This window comes from Notechis scutatus, chromosome 10, assembly GCF_049901735.1.
Source record: "Notechis scutatus isolate UNSWTSFEM ecotype Mainland chromosome 10, rNotScu1.2, whole genome shotgun sequence".
NCBI lineage: Eukaryota > Metazoa > Chordata > Lepidosauria > Squamata > Elapidae > Notechis > Notechis scutatus.
This window is the reverse complement of record NC_142018.1, coordinates 1,589,570-1,610,350: the sequence shown is the minus strand read 5'-3', so window position 1 is coordinate 1,610,350 and position 20,781 is coordinate 1,589,570. Positions and strand designations below refer to the sequence as shown.

The 20,781-nt window shown below is 44.4% G+C and overlaps 1 protein-coding gene across 1 annotated transcript; it reads right to left on the bottom strand.

Moving 5' to 3' along the window:
* Window positions 1–6,854: 6,854 nt before the first annotated feature.
* On the bottom strand, window positions 6,855–19,210 carry ZC4H2 (zinc finger C4H2-type containing). The gene is made up of 5 exons (XM_026678560.2): window positions 18,989–19,210; window positions 14,963–15,134; window positions 13,302–13,474; window positions 12,465–12,627; window positions 6,855–10,501 (listed from the first exon to the last, which is right to left on the bottom strand). The coding sequence occupies exons 1-5, from the start codon at window positions 19,039–19,041 to the stop codon at window positions 10,388–10,390; spliced, it is 675 nt and encodes a 224-aa protein (XP_026534345.1). The 5' UTR covers window positions 19,042–19,210; the 3' UTR covers window positions 6,855–10,387.
* Between the last annotated feature and the right edge of the window lie 1,571 nt (window positions 19,211–20,781).

The following is a 20,781-nucleotide window of genomic DNA, read 5'->3' as shown; positions in this document are numbered from 1 at the left end:
TTATTTATTATTTTTTACCCAAACCAGTTAGGGTAAACAATGTTATCCCTAACAAGCACTACTGGAGGGGCGATTTAAGAGGCTCCCGATTAACGAGCGGCTATGTCCCTCTGACAGAGCTGAGGTTGAAACTGTGGAGCATGTCCTTTTATATTGCCCTATGTATTACGCAGGCAGATCTAAGTTACTGCCTCTCCTTGAAATAGACCCATCTAGACCAAATGTTAGTAATTTGTTCTTATATTGTCTAGGAGATGGCTCCTCATACATCACTTCTCAGATTTTCAAACTTTTTTTTTTAAGAGCTGTAACCATCAGAGGAGAACGCTGTAATTCCCCTTAGTCAAGTTTTTGGTAACCAATTGTTCATGACTAATTTTCCCATGTTCTTCTTTTGTTGTACTTGTGTTTTGGTCTGTGACTGCAAATAAAGTATCATTATTATTATGTTCTTCACCTCTGGACAGAATCTTGCCAAACTAAAACCAACTACTTGCATCATCAAGATATACTCTGAGAACTTTTAGGGAAGAGCCATCTTAACTCTCTTCCTCCTAGACTATCCAAATTCTGCTGTCTCTTGGTCCTCTGGAATGCAGTTTGTGAACCCCAAGAAATTTTGCGGTTGTTTTCGGATGCAAGGGGGTTGCCAATCAAGCACTGCCTTAACCTTAGCTGGGCCCATTTCAATCCCCTTGTTGGATACTAGGTAGTCTAGGGAGGTTTCATGGAATTCACATTTTGATAGCTTGACATAAAGTTTGGCACCGAGGAGTTTTTTCAACACCAGTTGCACCAGTTTTACATGCTCTTCCATTGTCTCAGTGAAAATGAGAATGTTAACCAAATAAACTAGGACCCCCTGGTAGAGATATCATGCGAATGTCCCCTTCTCAGGCAGCTTGCGGGGAGTTCGCTTCAGCTTGGATATGATCAGTGTCCTTACTTGAGGAATGGGCCCGGGCACAAGGCATTAGGAAGCTTGGTGCCTGAGTTGGCCACATCGGTAACACTTAATGGTAGGGCTGGTTGCTGGCTTCGGTTCTGCCATGGCTGGATGCCTGCCCAACTGGCGCTTAGGAGCTTTCTCCTGTGTAGTCCTACGGTGGGGGTTAATTTCTAAGTCCATTGCCACCATCATCCAGCACCAGTTTGGATTTGATCAAGCACACCTCTGATTGTGCACGACTTCCTAAACTCCAGATCCAAAACTTCCTTGAAGTATTCTTCTTTTATTTTTCTTATATGTACCCATTTCATGTATTCACAACTATGTATACACTTATACTTATTATCTTGTAAACAATTGGCAAATCAAATAAATAAATAAAAATAAATAAATAAATAAATAATGTACAAAGAGCCTTTTGGGCCAGCCTTGCAGCCTTCCAGATACTCGTCTAAACTCTCACACCAACTCTTTAGGTGACCACACTGTTTCAGTCCTTTGATTTCCATTTCTGCCTCCTCCCAGTTCGCCAGGTCTTCAAAACGTGCCCTCAAGGACTGCATGAATTCATCTACATCTTCTAACTCAGGGGCTCCTTCATCATGGAGTTGGGCAATCCAATCAGCTGCTTCCCCTTCTCTCATATTATCCACAATAGCAATAATAATATCCCAGGGTGATTGGTATTGCGCACCATAACGGTCAATATGAAGCCAAATCTGGTTGTGGATGTAGGATAGTTTGCCTGGGGTGTCATCAAAGGTGACCAGGAATTGTGGCGGGGCAGCGGCTGGAGGGGGCTGCAGCTGCAGCTGGAGGAATTTGTGGCAGAGCTGGAGCTGGCATCCACTGGTACTCGATCCACCTGTGTCCAAGATAAAAACCCCACCCGGGTGGAATTTGGTCTGCAGGTGGCATCCCTGGAGGTGCTGATGGGGCTTGCTGGATTGGTCTGGGTGCACCTCCCTGCCTGCCTCTGTTCCCAGGGCTCAATCAGTCCAGTGGCCCTGGGGGATCATCCTGCCATGGCGGGTGACTGAGCTGCAGCCGCAGCAGAAGGATTTCATGGCTGGGACCCAGGCCTTAGGCTGGCCACCACCGGATGAAACGAAGCAGATGCTCCGCTCTGGTCTGCCACTGCTCCAGGTCCCAGATAGTGGGAAACCAGCTGTGGCAGCATCCATCCTGGCTGGACCGTGTGGGGGGGAAGTCTAGATTGTGAGGCCCATGCTCAGCAATTCAATTTTTTTGGGTAACCCAGCTAGCGACTGACTCTGCAACGCTGGTTGAAGCCTCCGTTCTTGAAACTTGCCAGGCTTTAGGGATCACAGTGGTCTCCATTCGTAGGCAGCTCCGGTTCCCGGTTGCCACGGTGTTCCCAGAGGTGGGGGAACACCAGTCACTGGTTATGTCGGCGGGGTCTGCCAAAGGGTTGGTTCCTTGGGTCTTGCGCTGCTCCGGATTTCAGCCTGTGTAGCCTCGGCTGCGGCCACGTCTGCCTCCAAAAGGGAACAGCGAGTTTCACAGGCTTCCCCTGCAAAGATCCAGTAGCCCCTTCACCTGTCTCTGGTTCTTCCTCCATTTTCCCTGAGTCTTTATGCTCACAGTACTTTTGGGGAGTGTCTCAGGGCTCAGGACCCCAGGCAGCGGCACTGTTTTTGTGAAAGCTGCTGTGATTTTCTTTTTAGGGGAGTCAGCGTTCCAACCAAACTCTCTATCCTAATTCAGCACTCAGAGACAAAGTCCATCCAAGTAAGAATTTATTAGAGAAATCATATCGGTGCATCTGGGGAAAACCCAAATCAGAATTCCCATGTTTCCCCCTGCTACACTAAAAGTCACACCCAGCCCCCTTACTGATGACCCGCAAGTCACACTCTCCAATCCACCTCCATTCTCAACTCCTGCCTAGTCCAGTCACTCCCCTCCAAACTCCAGCGACTCAACCTTGAGCTCTGGCGAAAGAATGTTGTTGTGGCTATCCTCCCTTCTCACTTCACTCTCATCCCCACAGTTACCCATCCTCCCTTGTGGCAGTCCCAACTCTGATTCAAGGTGGACCCGGGCTGACAGTAGCACCCCCAAGATCATGTGATCACAGTTTAGATGACTGGCAACTGATTCATATTTTCATGGTTTCAGTGTCCTGGTGTCATGTGATCCCCTTTTGTGTCCATCATTTATCATTTAAGAACTGTGTTCCTAACTTAACAATTGTGGCAAGAAAAGTTGTAAAATTTGGCAAAATTCACTGAACAAATTTTTCACTTACCAACAGAAACTTTAGGCTCAATTACAGTTGTAAATTGAGATTTCCTGCCATTTTTAGGAAGGCACCAACAAAAATATGCAATTGCTAAAGTGGTGCTGAGATCTTTTTTAAAAAATTGGAAGAACTATAATTTCCTTCCTTCAAATCATGCCCCTGCCCCAAAAGATCCGCTGAATTTCCAAATCTAGCCTGGCACAAACTGAATGTAAAATTAAAGTTCTACCAAACCATTTTTTTGAATTGAACCAAGTATTTCATTTTGAACAACAAGAGTAAATTGACCTTATCTATGCCATTTAGAGTTTGACCATTTATTGCCTTTTCTATTTTCCTTTTCTTCCAGGGATTCAAGTAGGCCTTTTCTGGGTGTCATCCTTTATTATCTTCTAATTGTTTTCATATGTTATTGGGCAACTGAAAATCATGGTTCTAACTTTAGCATTGTTTTACTAATTATATTTTGGTAGAATCACACTTTTATAGAAAAGGGTCCATCAATGAGCAAGAGCAACTGAAATTGATAAGTAAAAGGTGGGTTTTTAATACAGTGCCTTTTAAATAGGTTACACTGACATCAGTAATAAAAACAACTTCACTTGTGATTTTATAAAAAAGCACATCACTCAAGAGAATTATGGACCCACTTGCTCTACTCCAAATTAATTTTATTCAAGTCTGATTGTCAGATCAGTGTATCTGCCATTCTTCAATGGAAGAAGAAGGGGGGGGAGTTGGTACAAGTAATCCTTTTTGATGTAACCTGAATATGTATTGAATCTATATAACTTGCAGATGATATACAACTGGGAGACTGGAGCCAAATGTCTGGAAACTTGCCACCTCTTGGAGAGATAGCAAGAGAAGGGACCATAAAAATTCCAGCTCTGAAAGAAACTTCTTGGGAAACTTTTCTAAGATACGTCCCCAGAAAGGGTGGGGGGGGGGATTAACCTGTTGTCTCTTTGTTTGACTAAATCCTCATCAGAATAAGGGGAGAGGTTCTAACTCCCTTTATCTATTACTGTATGCCTGGAAGGATCTTAGATTCTGCTCTGACTAGTACATGGATCACTTCCTTTCAATAAATAATTCCTTTTGAAGTACCTAGCTTTCAGAAGTTCATTCTTATCGGTTGAAAGGGAAAAGTCTGGTGCTTACACTGACACAAACAAAATAGGAAGACAGATGGTAATTCCTTGTCTACTCAACAGGATCAAAAACCTTTAGTCACAGAGTTCGAGTCGTATTTTAACAACATTAAATATGACATTATGGCACACATGGAAAACAGACCAATATCGATAAACCTACTTTTAGATTATGCTTAGTTTATGTAAAATTCATGTGATTGAACTTTAAGACCATGTTTCTAGAGAGTATTAACAATCATTGATATAATCCCCTTTTACGAATTGTCTTCTTGTTGGAATTTAATGTGCTCCATAAATATTACCTTTTTCCCAACGTTAAACTAGAGATATCATTTAGGGCTACTCTTCAATTGATATTGACCCTATCATATCCATATGCTCTTGTTGACTTCAACAAGAAACATGGATGATTTGAAAAATGATTTAAAAAAAATACTCAATGGGGAAGCCAGAATCACTCAACAACTGTGTCACTAATTTAACAACTGCAGTGATTCACTTGAGAACTGTGGCAGGAAAGGTTGTAAAATGGAGCAAAATTCACTTAACAAATGTCTCGTATAGCAACAAAAATGTTGGGCTCTATTATGATCGTAAGTCGAGGATTACCTGTATTTTCTGAACTCCTAAGCGAACATTTTCATACCTAGCTGAATGATTTGTTAAAAACTATAAAGAAAAATAGTATGACCCTGTAGAAAAACAAAAATTACATTTCAATTGTAATTGTAAGGTTCAGTTGTGAGCTTCAGAATTGAATTGTAATTTTTTGGTTTTCTACACTACAGGATCATACTTTTCCCCCCTTTTTTCCTTTTTTTTATTAAAAAAGGGGTTTTTCAAATAATTTATGTTTCCTGAGCAGACACCTAAAAGGGGCAACAAAATTTCAGCCTGGGTCTTTCTGAGGAAATTACTGAGGTAATTATTTTGACCTCCATAGCTGGAAAGAAGCATCTAAAGAATGTTCAGGTATTTGAAAGAATCAGATGACTTAACATTTTTTTCATTTAAGGTGCTAAAATGAATGAGATAAAATTTAAGCAATACAGATCCATGCCTACAAACTTCAGTCACAAATGGAGGTCCAAACCACAACCATACAAGTACCTTTGAAGCATCCCCATGATCATGTGATCAAAATTCAGATGTTTGGCAAGGGGTTCATACTTATGACCATTGCTGTGTCCCAAGGTCATGTGATCATTTTTTGCAATCTCCTGATAAGGAATGAGGAAACCAGGTTCATTTAACTATCAGCTGCAACTTATTCAACTGCAGTGATTCACTTAACAACTGTGGCAAGAAAGGTTGTAAAATGAAGCAAGTCAAGGATACCTTTTCAAGTTAGAAGCTCCAGTGCACAGCAACAGCTCCTTGGCTAGGCCTTCATTTTACTCCTAAGATCTCAGATTGGACACGCAGACCCTTCCTTATTCCTGTGGTGGGGATGTCTTAGTATTTGTCCCTCATGGTTGCAAGAACCACTTGCATTTGGATATCCTTGCCCAGTTCATAAAAGGCTATTGAAGTGCTCTAAAAAGAACATGAGGGCACAGTAGTTAGAATGCAGCATTGCAGGCTAACTGCCCACTGCAAAGAGTTCGATCCTGATGGGGCTCAAGGTTAATTCAGCCTTCCATCCTTCTGAGGTCGGTAAAATGAGGACCCAGTTGTTAGGAGCAATATGCTGACATTAGCAGTATGTAAGTCTAAGTGCTATTACTGTTGATGCACAATGCAATCAAGGGGCTGTCTCTTAAAGAGCCTGACACTAACTAGCCTGGCCCAAATTCACCCTTAGGCCTCCCTCCTCCTAGTCCAGCATCCCCACCATATATTCTATAGGCTGCCTCCTTCTTTAATCCTGACCTCCAACAATTGGGGGGACCCACTTGATCAGCTCAGGCAGAGAAGCCAACTTCAAGAGAGTTCCCATTTGTTCCAGTATGGGGGAAAACCTGCCAGACTGTACCTAGCCCAGGTATTCCTGCAAAGCAATTGGCTACTGTGTGGAGAAGGTCCCTGCAGAGGTTCAGGGTGGGCAACGGCATCTCCTCCACCTTCAGACCCAAGGATAGGCAACCATTTAATAGCAAAGGGTTGATGTGCCATTTCACTGGGCAATACTGATGTTTTAAGCTTCCACTCAATCTTAGGAACTCTTCCAATCATACATCAATCAAGAGAAGCAATGTCTCTGAGGGGATGACCCAGAGGACAGCTACCTTCTCTGGGTCATCCATCTGGGGTGCTTCACTTTGATGACCTGCATTGGGAGGGTGGTATCTGATAGCCTCTAGAGAACCTTCTGAATCTAGAACATGAGTCTCCAACCTTGGCAACTTTAAGACTGAAGAATTCTGGGAGTTGAAGTCTACAAGTCTTAAAGTTGCCAAGGCTGGAGACTCCTGCTCCAGAGGATCCTGGCTTACTTGTTATGCGTATGGATTTCCTTCAGTCTGAAAGAGAATACACTTCTTCAAGTTATTATTTATTTAATGTATGATGAGAACTTGACAGAAGAGAGGTAAACATATACATACAATGTATGTAATTATATACAAAACTTCTATGGGGTATGGCTGGGGTGTCATAACTGGATATCCAATTCTGTCATTGCTTCATGCAGATCTTCTAGGGAACCAGAGAATGCATGTTGTGGGCAATCTTGCACAATATGTTTAATAGTTTGTGTATCAATACCACCATCGCACTCTTTCCATCCCCACTAATACAGGGCAGAGGCCCTTCTTCCTGTATCACGCCCAATTCTGTTCAATTCCAACCAGACAAAGTAAGACAGGTCTAAACAAGGTGGTTCAATAGAGGAATCATTAATGGCCAGGCAACAGGTAGGTACCTTGGACCCTTCCTCTCTTTGGGAATTCTTGGGGTTAAACAGGTAGATGTTAAGTGAAAAACTGTTTTCCAAGCTGGCCTACAGGATTTCAATCTTGTGATGGGCTGTACACTGTCCTGGTGAATAGGCAGGGCCTTCTTGTTCAGCATCCTTGACCAAAGCCTAAAGAGAGCTTGTTGTCTTCTAATGATGGGTGGTGTGATATTGCTAAGTGCTGGTAACCAGGGCACAGTGGTGAGATGCAACGTGGCAGAGATGAAACCCATTGTCTGGCAGAGTTGGAAATTGAGTGTTCGGGTGTGGCACAATAGTCAGCTGTGGAATACACCAAAGCCAAGGCTGTTGTTTGTAGGGTGTTAGCATCAGTGCACAAGATATTCCACCCAATCTGTTCAGTAAAATGTTGCCACTTTTCAATTTTGCAGCTGTTTTTTCCAGGTGTTGCCAAATCGCTTAGTGATCTGTCCAGTGTTATCCCTAGGTACTTCACATAGTTATTGTAGTTCCAGAACTTCACTGAAGGCTGCTAATTTGCGTACCTATTGCTGAGGTGGAATGTGTCTGCTTCTGTTTTTGTTAGGCTTGGTTGGAGGTGCCATTTTATAAAAACAATCATCCAATTTCTGAAGATCTTGAGAAGGGATGTCCTCTGCATCACTGAAATGGGTTCCTTGGACTGTGAGATTGATATCACTGGGATAAATAAATTTCCAAGAATGTTTCCAGCAGAACATGGATCTTCAAGTTAAAACATGCAGGGGATAGCACTGATATTGTGGTAAGTCCATTATTCAACTTATGGTATCTACTTCTACTGAAGTCTGTGAAAATTTAAAATAACCTCTTATTCAACATCTTGCCAAAGCAATGGTGTTATGACAAAGTACAGGTAGTCCTCAAGTTACAACCACAATTGATCCCAAAATTTATGTTGTTAAGTGAGACATTTGTTAAGTGAATTTTTCCCCATTTTACAACTTTTCTTGCCATAGTTGTTAAGTGAATCACTGCAGTTGATAAATTAGTAACCTGGTTGTTAAGTGAATCTGGCTTCCCCATTGACTTTGTTTGTCAGAAGATCACAAAAGGTCATCACGTGATCCTGTGACACAGAAAAGGTCATAAATATGAACCAGTTGCCAAGCATCTGAATTTTAATCACATGATCATTGGTATGCTCCAAAGGTTGTAACTATGAAAAATCACATTTTTCAGTGCTGTTGTAACTTTGAACAGTCATTAAAAGAATTATTGTAAGTTGAGGTTGTACTATTGTAAGTTTGAGGAAAAGTCCTTCTCTCCAGATAGTATTGTAGGCTGTCGAAAGGTCAAGAAAATCAGAGACCTTTTTCATTTTCCTTTGGGATCTGTCTTCCGGATAAGGAATTAGTGCAAGGACCTGATTGATGCAACCGCATTGGGACGAAATCCAGCTTGTTCTACCTGGATTTACAGATTCTACTGCTATGGCTATTCTGTTTAGCATAGGTCTTTCTAAAAGTTTGTAGGTGACAGAGAGAAGAGCAATGGTCTGTAACTTTGGGGAAGATTTGGATCCTTCCCTGGTTCAAAACTGCAACAATTTTGGTCTTCTTGTATATAGGAGGCAGCCATGCTGAGTATAGCAGGGAACTAAAAAAGGGAGCAAGCCAACATTTAATTGATGATCCACAGTTCTTCAGTAGTTCTGGGTAACGGTAAAGGTTTCCCCCGTCGTGTCTGCTTCTAATGGGCGATGCTCATCTGTTTCTTAGCCGAGGAAGCCAGCATTGTTTGCAGACACTTCCTTGGTCATGTGACCAGTATGGCTTTATGTGTTGTGGTTTGCCGGCAGCAGGTGCGGACGGCTGAGGTCTCGGAGAGCGAGGATTCAGATGAGGGGCCTGCGTGTGACGCAGGGATGGGACCAGGACCATCAGGGAGTGGAATGCTGACTTTGGAGATTCTGGAGGCTGGCAGCAGTGAGGAAGAGGTCCCCGAGGAGCCTGTGCCCAGTGTGCATGCGCGCAGGGCTGCTTGAAGGAAAGAGCAGCTGCAGCAGCACGGGCGACTCGGGAGTAAGGCTGCAAGGTGATGGTCCCTCCCATAAGAAATAAAAGCCAGCTGAGAAACCGGAGTTCTTTGCAGGAAGCAAAGAAGTTTTTGCACTCAAGCCTTGTGGACATTCGGAATATCTTGGTTGGTGTTTGGAGACCCTTTGTGTTTGAAATCTTTCTTAGTAACTTTATCTAGTATTCTTGGCAGCCTCGCACCACCTTGGCAAGGCTCGTTCTTATCAGAGATAATTAATTTGAAACAGCCTTTTAACTGTGAAGGAACAGAATTCATAAAGAATCATTAAAAGGTTTTTCTGTTACCTCTGTTTCGTGTTTGTTTCCTTGGAACAAGGTTTGGGTCAGAACAATATGCCAGAGGTGCACAAAACACTGTTACTTTCCCATCAAAGTGGAATCTATTTATGGACTTGCACTTGCATGCTTTTGAAGTTCTAGATGGGCAGGAGCTGGAGCAAGGAACGGGAGCTCACCCCATCACGAGGTGCTTGGGTCTCAAACCCAGGCTGTAAGCTTAGCTTCTTTAACCGCTGAGCTATCGCACCCTCCTTAGTTATACCAAAGCACAAAACTAAGTAAACATTACACATCTTGACATCTGTATGAAAAGACTCTTCAGCATTGGAGACTGAATGGAAAAGTAGAGTCTCAGTACAAAAATATTGTCCTGATAAAAAAATAAACAGGTCATGGAAACAATGGGCCTTTGATCAGTTGAATAAAAAGGGGGCTTGAGGTCCAATTGCTACTTGAGCATGTGCTGTTAAAGAGGAGACAAGCCACCCATTGTGTTCTCTGCACAAATGTCCTTTGCCATCAGGATGGCATAGCCCCTGTGGGTGTGCAAGGTCCAAAGGTTGCACCGTTTGCTCTTCATGTCTCCACCAAAAGCAGCCCCTTCCCAGATTTGCTGAAAACCAGCATCACTCAACCGACTGCACAAGGGTGCTGACACGTTAAACAGAACAACAGCTGAAGTCACACTCAGGTTTCACATGCCAACAAATGTAGATCATCTGGATGGGTCTACCACAAAAGGAGGAAAAGGTCTTCCAGTTTGGGGCTGGGGTGGCTGGGCAAGACGGTTCTGTGATGTTTTCATTCATCTTGCTTCCTCTTGGGTTTCTTAGGATTACGTGACCGGCTTTTGGCTTTGCAGAGAGGACAGATGGGGGCGTTCCGGTGGATCTGTTGGTGGCAGGAGAGACAAGCCTAGAGAGAAGAACAAAGTTGATCTGTTAGGATTGGGAAGGTAGGAGAGACGGTGACCCTCTTTGCCTGGACTGGTCTTTCCCAACAGGACTATAGGAACCAGAATTCCTAGACAGGACTCTCCAAACTTGGCAACTTTAAGACTTGTAGACTTCAAGTCCCAGAATTCCCCAGCCACCACAGTTGGCTGAGGAATTCTAGGACAAAGTCCACAAGCCTTAAAGTTACCAAGTTTAGAGACCCTGTCAGTGGGATGGCAGTGATGCTCAGCTTGGGAAGATTGACCCAGACTGAGGTCATACAAATCACCGGGTGATGGTTTGCTTAAGCAGAATTTACAGACTAAACCATTAATGTGGAGTCCTTGGTGCTCTCTGAGCTTGTTTGGTTGTATACATTTCATTACCCAACTAGGTAATCTCACCAATGAGAGTGGGATTTGCTTCTTATACAATAGTTTGCCCTGCCCACATTTTTTCCTTGAAAATTCCTTGGTTAGGGTAGTACTTAATTAAAGAACTATCTAATTTAGGGAATTAGTTGATTAGGAAACTTTAGCTGTGGAGTCTGGTTGCAGAAGTTTCATTACCCAACTAGGTAACATCATCAGTGCTAATGAGGGTGAGGTTTGCTCCATGCATAGCAGCATAATTGTTTGAGTTCAGACCACATGTTCTTTCTTGATGGCCTTTGAGTAAAGAGAGAATGATAGAGCCTACAGGAGAAATTTCCCATCCCAGTTTATACTGCATTCATTTTAGTGGAATTTCTTTGAATGATCTAAAATATTTCTTCCCAGATTGTTCACCACCTGGACTGAATTGCTGTTTATAAGATAAGCTGGCTTGCCTTCTGTCTTTTGATCATATATAGCTCTCTTCGCTTCCCCTCCCCTCTCTCCCCTCCCTTCTCTGGACTACATCTCCCCACAATCTGTCTATGAAAAATGTTCCTATATCATGGTTCCAGAATTCAGAGGTATGACCATTAGGAAAAATACGAAAAATAGAAGATCACAGAGAGCAGAAAAGAAACACAGAACATTCATGATCCAAGAGGGAGAAACTCATTGTCTATTGCTCCACTGTCTGTTGCTCCAGAGTTTTGGACCAAGTCTTAGAACCTGAAGTTCAAGGAAAACAAAAAGTTGCTCTAGTTGAAATGGCTGGTTGCAGTCTCAGATCTGGGGGTGCATCTCACAATGTCTAGTTTTAGTTGTTATCTATACTGGTGTTTTTTCAACGGAGGCTACTGAGCGGTGGGACTCAAATTTTTAAACAACTGGTTCTGTGGGCGTGGCTAGGTGGACGTGGCCATGTGACTGGATGGGCGTGGCTTCTTTTTTTTTGACAGCACCCCTCTCCCCCAAGTTTTTTTTGGGGGGTCTCCTGGGCCCCAGGGAAGCCTCAGGGGGGGCAGTTTTGCTCCCAAAAGGCTTCCCTGGGGCTCAGGAAGGCAAAAAATAGAGCCTGGTGCTGTGCCTCCCCGCTCTGTCTTTGGGACTCCTGGGCCTCAGGGAAGCCTCCTGGGTGAAGCAGTAAGATAGCAAGGGGGATCCTTGCACAGCTGATCATCGGAACAGCTGATTGTTGAGAGAGGGAAAAAGAGAAATACCTTAAGGAGTGACTGGGAGGGGGAGAATGCAGTCCGCGATGTCGGGCATGCACGCGATGTTGCACAGCGCAATAAGGACTGACTGGGAGGGGCGGGCGGGCGGAGAGGGGCGGGGCCAACCAGGGGCACAATTTGCCGGTTGTCCGAACTGCACAGAATCGTAACAACCAGTTCTATAATCCTGGTCCGAACCGGGAGAATCCCACCTCTGGGGCTACTCAAAGTAGTATGGACCATGCTAGCCAGAGAATTCTGGAAGTTGAAGTCCAGAAATCCTCAAGTGGCCAAGACTGAAAAACAGTGATCTATATACAAAAACTTTTTAACTACTGAATTTGTTCCTATTTACCTTCATAGGAGGTGGCTGTTGTCTGAAAGTGGCTGTCTGCCTTGTATCCTGTTTCCGGGCCACCTGCAGCTGTTGAGCAGCTGCTGCCGCTGCAGCCAAGGATTCCGGGATTGGAGGTTCCTGTGGCTCCGTCTGCCATTCGGCTTTCTGCTTTTCAAAGTAGCTAGACAGATCATAAAGCCAAAAACAAAAAAACAAAAAACAAGAAAAAAAACCCAATTAGGTCTTGAAAGATTCAGAAACCAACCAGTTCTTTCCATTTCACTTTTGTTTTTGGAGAGCAAATGGTATAAGCTATCTCCAGGATATTCTAGTTTTCTCCCTGGAGCATCCTGTCTCCCTCTGTGAAATGTGGGGGAAAGATGGGGGTTGGGGGTATAATTACAGCAGTTGATGTGAATCACCCACAACAGCTAAATCCATTTCTTGGTCTCAATAAAGGAGAATCTTTTAGCTCAGGGTTGAAATGAGGGGTCCTTAGTGCTCTCTGAGCTTGGTTGTTTTCTTGCAGATATTTCATTACCCAAGTAGGTAACGCTGTCAGTTGGAGAAGGATGATGATGACTGAGGGGTCCTTGGCTGTTTTTTTGCAGACCTAGATAATATCATCAGTGTGCTACAGTCCAGCATTGATTTTACCTACTTTGGTAATGAAACATCTGCAAGAAAAGCACCAAGGACCACTCATTTCAACAATGAGCTACAAGTACTCTTCTTTATCGGTACTCCCAATATACTCTTTCATGCATCCATGGTCCTCTTCACTTTCCCCTCTGTACTTCTAGCAGACCTAGAAATGGACTTTAGAACATTATGGTCAGTGTCTTCGCAACTTACTCAAGAGAAAGTTTTTCTTCCTCTTCGCACAAATCAGGCAATCTTTGCAAACCCAAAGTCATTCTCAGAGCATCCACATGTTCTTTGAGAGGCTTGTATTCCTCATGCAGACGGCGTGTTGATTCCAGGAGCTTGTTCAGGTCATTCTCAGACTGTTTGATTGTGTTCTCCATCTGGAAGAGAAGCAGGAAATCCAGTCTTTGAGCAGATCTCTCCCTCGTACCTTAACGGCTAGTCCCCATCCTCCAACCTGAGGTCATTGAGGGTGATCATGGTGGCCTCCCTCAGGGGTGGGATTCAAATTTTTTAACAACCGGTTCTGTGGGCGTGGCTTAGTTGGTGGGTGTGGCCCGGTGGTCATGTGACTGGGTGGACATGGCTTGGTGGTCATGTTATTGGCTGGGCATGGCCAACTCAATATCACTCACATCGAGGCATGTATCTCCTTGCCTGGCCTTTCATGATTGTGGGGATGCTGTAACAGTCGTAAGTGTGAAAAATAGTCATAAGTCACTTTTTTCAATGCCATTGTAACTTTGAATGGTCACTCCACACAAGCAAAGTACCAGCAAAGGAGGGAAAAATAACTCAAGAGAGGTTCCTGAGACAGGAAGTCTAGTCCTGCCAAGAATGTAATAAGGGTTAACAGAGAGGCAGTTTCTGTAAGCAACACCAGAATGTTTCCTTCCTGCCTTCCTCACAGGATTAGGCCAATAATTTCTTCTAACAACCGGTTCTCCGAACTGCTTAGAATGTTAACAACCGGTTCTAGCGAATAGGTGCGAACTGGTAGAATCCCACCCTTGGCCTCCCTCTAATGCTAGGCTTTTTTTCTCATGTAAAATGTTCCAGACAGCAGAAAAATATTGAAGAGGATTATCTTATTGGGTACAGAAACACAGAAAAAGGAGGATGTGGCTGAAAAACACACACACCCCCTCCCGCCCAGTTTAGTGTGCTTTAGAACTGCAACCTCCAGAGTTTTCAGTCAGCTACAGTCAATTGGCAGGAAACTCTGGAAAACACAGAAGGGTCACCTTGAGAATATAGGTGTCCTCAACTTACAACAATTCATTTAGTGGCCAAAGTCACAATGGCACTGAAAAAAGTGACTTATGTTTCACACATACAATTGTTGCAGCAACCCCAAGGTCCCATGACCCAGGAGCTGTGTTGGTACAGTGGTTAGCATGGAGTATTGCAGGCTAACCCTGCCCTCAGCCAGGAGTTCAATCCTGACCAGCTCAAGGTTGACTCAGCCTTCCATCCTTCCGAGGTCACTAAAACGAGGAATTCAGAATTCAGACACTTGGCAACTGGTTCCTATTTATGACCGCTCAGTATCCAGAGGTCACGTGATCCCCTTTTGCGATCTTCTGACAAGCAAAATCAATGGGGAAGCCAGAGGCACTTAAACTGTATTACTAACTTAACCGCTGCAGTGATTCACCTAACAACCGTGGCAAGAAAGGTCATAAAATGGAGCAAAATTCACTCACTCACTTAACACTAGAAATTTTGGGCTAAGTTGTGGTTGTAAATTGACAACTATCTATATAAAAATTGATAGCAACCAGACAGGGCTTTACCTCTTCAATCCTTTTCCTCTTTGCCCACTCAAGGTCCCCTGTGACTGTATCTCTTCCCATCCCTCCACTTACAACATTGATGTCAGCATGGATGAGTCTCAGTTCCTCCACATGGGCCATCTTTTCTTGCAGCAAGAGATCCATCTCCTGCTTGTACTCCTTCAGGTGTCTCTCCTCGGATTCCAGAGCCTCAAATTCTGCCTTCAAGCGAGCTTTGATCTTTTCCATCTGCAGTGTTTTATTTCTGGGGGTGGGAAGTGGGGGGAGAGAAATGGAGAAGACAGAGAAGCTGGGTGACATTTTCAGGGTCGCCAGAAGGTACTTGATTGTATCTCACTGCAGACGGAGAGTCTGGCAATGAGAGAGAAAGAGAAGCTTAGCTTTACAAACCACCAGGTCTTCAGGGTGTAGTTCTGACATCAGGATGGTAATTGTGATGATGGAGTAAAGCTCTACATATTTGCAACCTACCATGTTGACTGTCTATGGAGATTCTCAGTCACCCAGGTCATGGTTGTCCCAAAGGTTCTTTTTTCCAAAAGGCAACTGGACTTTGTTGGTTTTTGTCATGCCTCCAGAGGACCATGAGCAGGAGCTGAAGCTGATGGAAATCAAGGGGGCGGCTTTGTTGGCTTTGTAGGAATGTGGGGAAGGGCAGTCCGAGGCCCCTCAGGATTGGGACGGCTTGTCAGAGAAGCAGCCAGGTTGAATCCTGCTTCTCTCTGCTGCCTGGGAGCTGTTTCCTGATGGGAGGGGGACTTGCAAGCTTTTTGCTGTGCTGGGAAAGACTCTCTTGCTCTCCCAGCTGGAGCAGCAGGTGAGAAAAGTAGCCGCTGACCTGGCCAGAGCCTACACAACCCTCTCCATGTGTTCCTTGGTGGAAGGCAAGTGGTGGGAGAAAGGCGACCGGCGGCGGTGGCAGCAAAAGGTAAGGCAGTGGCAGCAAAAGGCAACTGGTGGGGGGAAAGGCGACCGGCAGTGGCAGATAGGCGACTGGGCTTGTAGAGCCTCACTCACCCAGGGAGATCAGGCAGGGCTGCAGTGGAAGGCAGACAGCAATGGCTGGCCTGGCAAGCACGCAAAAGCAGGCTGCAGGCAGTGATGTTGCGCATGCACGATAAGGACTGTGTCAGAATTCCGGCAGTTACTCCAATTAAATCATGAGCCTCGAGCCACACTCTCAAAACTAATTTGAAGTTAACATTCTACGTCCGGCATTAACCTGGGTGTAGCCAACTCTGAGATACATAATTCACTGTCATCCTTGATCCTGCTTTCCCCCCCACCCCTCTGGGTGTATCATCCAACGAAACACATCCATAGCCAAGAGTCATCAATCATGCTCTCCAATTAGATTTTTTCACGGCAGAAGCTTCAGCCATCTAATCAGTCTCTGAAGAAAATATGAATGGAATGTACTTTCGATTCCACACAGCTGCCTGCTCTTTGAAACTCTACCCCTTCTTTCTGTTGTCAACTATAAAACATGTATACAAAATGTTTTATGAGTTGACATTCGGCTCCCCTCACTTCTTGAAGGTGACCTGTACAACACACACAAAATCAATTTGATTGCAGATATGGAAGCTTATGCTCATGAAACTCCCCCAGGCTTGGTTGGATTTCCTGCATGGAACCTTGCTACAAGGCGATCGGCTTGGACGTTCCTACTCTTTACCCATGATGCCTCTGATAAGGGGTAGCCCTTCCGCTTGATTAAATATTGGCGTTGTCTCCTGTGCCACCTCGAATCGAGGATTTGCTGCAACTCATAATGGGCTTGGCCTCCTATGATGGGATCTGGGGGGTCTCGAGATAGGGGCTTAGTGTTGATCCAACCACAGGTTTTAATAGGCTACTATGGAATAGCAGGTGTATTTTCCCTAACAATCGGGGCAACTTCAATTGCACTGTGACTGGGTTGATGATCTTTACTATGGGGAATGGTCCCATGAACTTTGGCCCCAATTTCTTGCTAGGGAGACTTAACCTCAGATATTTGGTGGAGAGATAGACCTTCTCCCCCAACTGGAATGGTCATTGCGGGGCTCAGTGTCTGTCTGCCTGTCTCTTATACGTTTGTGCCGCTTTTGCCAGTACTTTTTTGACATTCTCCCAAGTTGCTTTCAGCGTTGACATCCAATCGGTCGGGCTGACTAAAGAGGGGGGACCCCTTGGATACTCAGGCATTGGGACGAAGTCAATGCCGCTCACTACCTTGAAGGGGGTTAGTCCTGTGCTACTGTGAACAGCATTATTGTACCCGACCTCCATGAAAGGCGGGAGGTCCACCCAACTGGACTGCAGATAATTCACGTAGCACCTCAAATACTGCTCTACCATGACATTGAATTATGTATCTCAGAGTTGGCTATCTGTCAGGATTCCAGTAGTTACTGCAATTAAATCATGAGCCTCGAGCCACACTTCCAAAACTAAAAAAGATTTATTTGAAGGTAACATTCTACGTCTTGGGCAGGGAGTGGAGAAGCAGGCGGAGGGGGGTGGGGCCAGCCAGAGGCCCGATTTACTGGTTCTCCAAACTATGGAGAATCGTAATAACTGGTTCTATTGAACCGGTCCGAACCGGTAGAATTCCACCCCTGCAGATGACCCTGGGACACCGCAACTATCTTAAATGTGAGTCAGTTGCCAAGTGTTCACATTTTGATCATATGATTATGGGGATGCTACAATGATTGTAAGTGTGAAAAATGGACATAAATCAATGCCATTGCAATGCAATGCCATTGTAACTTTGAATGGTCACTAAATGAGCTGTTGTAAGTCATTGATTATCTGTAATAGGACTCATTTACCCACATCTTGTCCATCTGTGCTTTGAGAGGTTTCCCCTCAGATACTGACCCAAACAGAACGCATCAAAGGTTCTCTTTCCCTTTGCAAACTGTTCACCACAAGATCCATGCCTACAAACTTCAGTCACAAATGGAGGGCCAAACCACAACAATACGGGTAGTCCTTGACTTACAACTGTTTATTTAGTGACTGCTTCAAGTTACAATGGCACTGAAAAAAGTGACAATCTTTCACACTTTCGACCATTGCAGCATCTCCATGGGCACATTATCAAAATTCAGATGCTTGACAACTGGCTCATATTTATGACAGTGTCCCGGGGTCATGTGATCACTTTTTGCGTCCTTCTGATAAGCAAAGTCAATGGGGAAGCCAGATTCACTTAATAGCCGTGTTGTTAATTTCACAACTGTAGTGATTCACTTAACAACTATGGCAGGAAAAGTCATAAAATGGGGCAAAACTCACTTAACAAATGTCTCTCTTACCAACAGAAATTTTGGGCTCCATTGTGGTCATATGTTGAGGACTACCTGTACAACCTCCTTATCAAGCTTCAAATGTCCCAAAGTCTCCTTCCACAATTCCAGTGGGTTCTTCAACAACTTTGGAGTGGATCGGTTCCCTGCCTGTTTTCCCCAGAAGCTCTTTGCCAGGGGCGTTAAGCTCCACACCCTCCCTACTCCATTCACAAACAGCCCCCTTATCTATGAAGGTCAAAGACAACTGGACTTTCTTGTTTGGCTAGAAGATGTTTCACTTCTCATCCAAGAAGCTTCTTCCATTCTGACCGAATGGTGGAGAATGGAAGGATTTATATTCTCCACCGTTCAGTCGGGCCTGAAGAAGCGTCATGATGAATGAGAAGCAAAACATTTCAAAGAAAACAAGAAAGTCCAGTTGCCTCTTGAAAAAACACTTTGGGGACCCAGCTCCCTTGATTAGCTTGAACCATGTTAGCTCCGCATCTCTGGAAGATCTTCAAGGTTGCTTATAACCCTTTGGTCGTATGAAACCCAGCCGGGGCAGTTCGCTCAATGGGTTGCCAGTCCCCCCAAAACTGGATTCTTCTGAGAAAAGAGGATTTGCAGCTGACAGTGTTTTGTGCAAAATCAGCCGGCGGTATACTGCTGGGGAAGGAGGAAGAAGAGACCCTCGGCTGGCTGGAAGAACTCCCCTGCCCCGCCCCATGGTCCTTTTTCTTGCATAAACAGGCCCCCGTGAAAATGGGACCAAAGGGAGGGGACGAAGCGATGCATCTTTATGCAACCCCCTTACCTGATCTCTTTGATGCTTTCGAGTTTGCACATGATCTCCTGCTCATCAGCCATTCTGCTGCGCTCACAATGCAGCCGTGGAAGATGCAAAACCCCGACGGGGAAAACGGAGGAAGGAGGGAAGGGGGAGATGCCAAGACAATAGACCCCGATGCACCGCCCGCGCCGGGCTCCTGGGCGCGGACTGCAGTTGCGGAGAGCAAAACCTCTCGGGACTTGCAGTTCCAGCCACTGTAGCCGGCCAGGCTCCCGCGGGTCGCGGGACTACATGCCCCACCATGCAAAGCGCGCAGCTCCTGCCAGCTGTCTTCCGGCAACTATTTCTTTTCTTTTCTTTTTTTCATTGCATCTGTCCTGTTTCATTTTGCATTTGTGCAGGTGAGTGTGGCAGGTCGTTACAGGAGGGAAAGAGGCCTTTCCCCAAACAACGTTAGAGGCGAAGGAGAGAGAAGAAAATTAGCATGCCGACCTCCTCGGCTTTTGCAACTGTAATGAGCAAATATAACACGGTGTCTCTCAATCTTGGCAACATTGTAGAATTCATGAGTGGCTGGGGGCTTTTGAGAGTTGAAGTCCACACATCTTGTCAAGATTCACTTAAAGGTTCTTTTTTCCAAAAACCAACTGGACTTTCTTGGTTTTTCTTTGGAAACACATCCAAGAAGCTTCTTCAGTTCTAACTGACTGGTGGGGAATGAAAGGATTTATATTCTTTGTAGTCATCTCTGCCAACCTGAGTGCTAACAATCAGATGACTGTAAAGAATATAAATCCTCCCTTTCCCCCAGTTAGAACTGAAGAAGCTTCTTGGATGAGAAGGAAAAAGTTTTCAAAGAAAACCAAGAAAGTCCAGTTGCCTTGAACCTTTGACACAACCATGACCTGCATGATTGAGAAGCTCCATAGACATTGCCAAAATTGGGTAACGCTAATGTAACCGAAAGAATAGTCCTTTAGATTTAATGGGAAAACAATTCAAGCTATTTGTAAAATAATAAATCCATACTGAGAGCAAATCAGCGAGAACTGAGTTGCTACCAAGCACAAGGAAACTATGGAATAAGTTTTAGCTGATTTGCTTTCAGTATGGATTTATTATTTACAGACACCCATGGAATTATTTTCTTATAAGATTTGGGGGTTCCAGTAACAGTGCTATGGTGTCTATCCTACTAAAAGGGAGATAATGAAGTTAATGCGGTAATTTGGATTTTTCACTTGGGGAAGCTGAACAATTTAAAATGCTCCCTGAGGGGAAAAAAACTCTGGGATCTTTATTTTATGTAATAAAATGGGAGAAGGCTGTGATTGAATAGATGACATAAAGGAATCCTTCATGTTCATAGGGTTGGGGTTTGATTTTGGTGGTAGTTCACCCCCCTTTTCCAAGTATGGCAATAACCTGCAATGTTGACTGCTCAGTGTAATATAATTCAACATCAGATTACAAATTCCATACTCCAAGCTAGCATGGTCAAACTGTGCTATTCAAGAATGGTACAATCTATCATCCAGGACGCTGCAGAATCTTAAGAGTAGTCCGATCCCTTGGGGGGGGAAAAAAAAGTCTGTTACTAAGTTGATAGACCAAGCCATTGCAGAATTTTTGACACCAATGAATGGACAGAGAAAAGCTTTCTGTCACCCAATGATTAACTGATGGGCAAATAACCATCTCCAGAATGACAGGGAAAGTGCCATTAATGTCAGTTTGCGAGACTCCCTGGTTTCTGTCGTGGGTTAAGCAGAAATTGAATCAGTTTCAAGCTGTATGTTTGGAGAACTGCAAAAAGG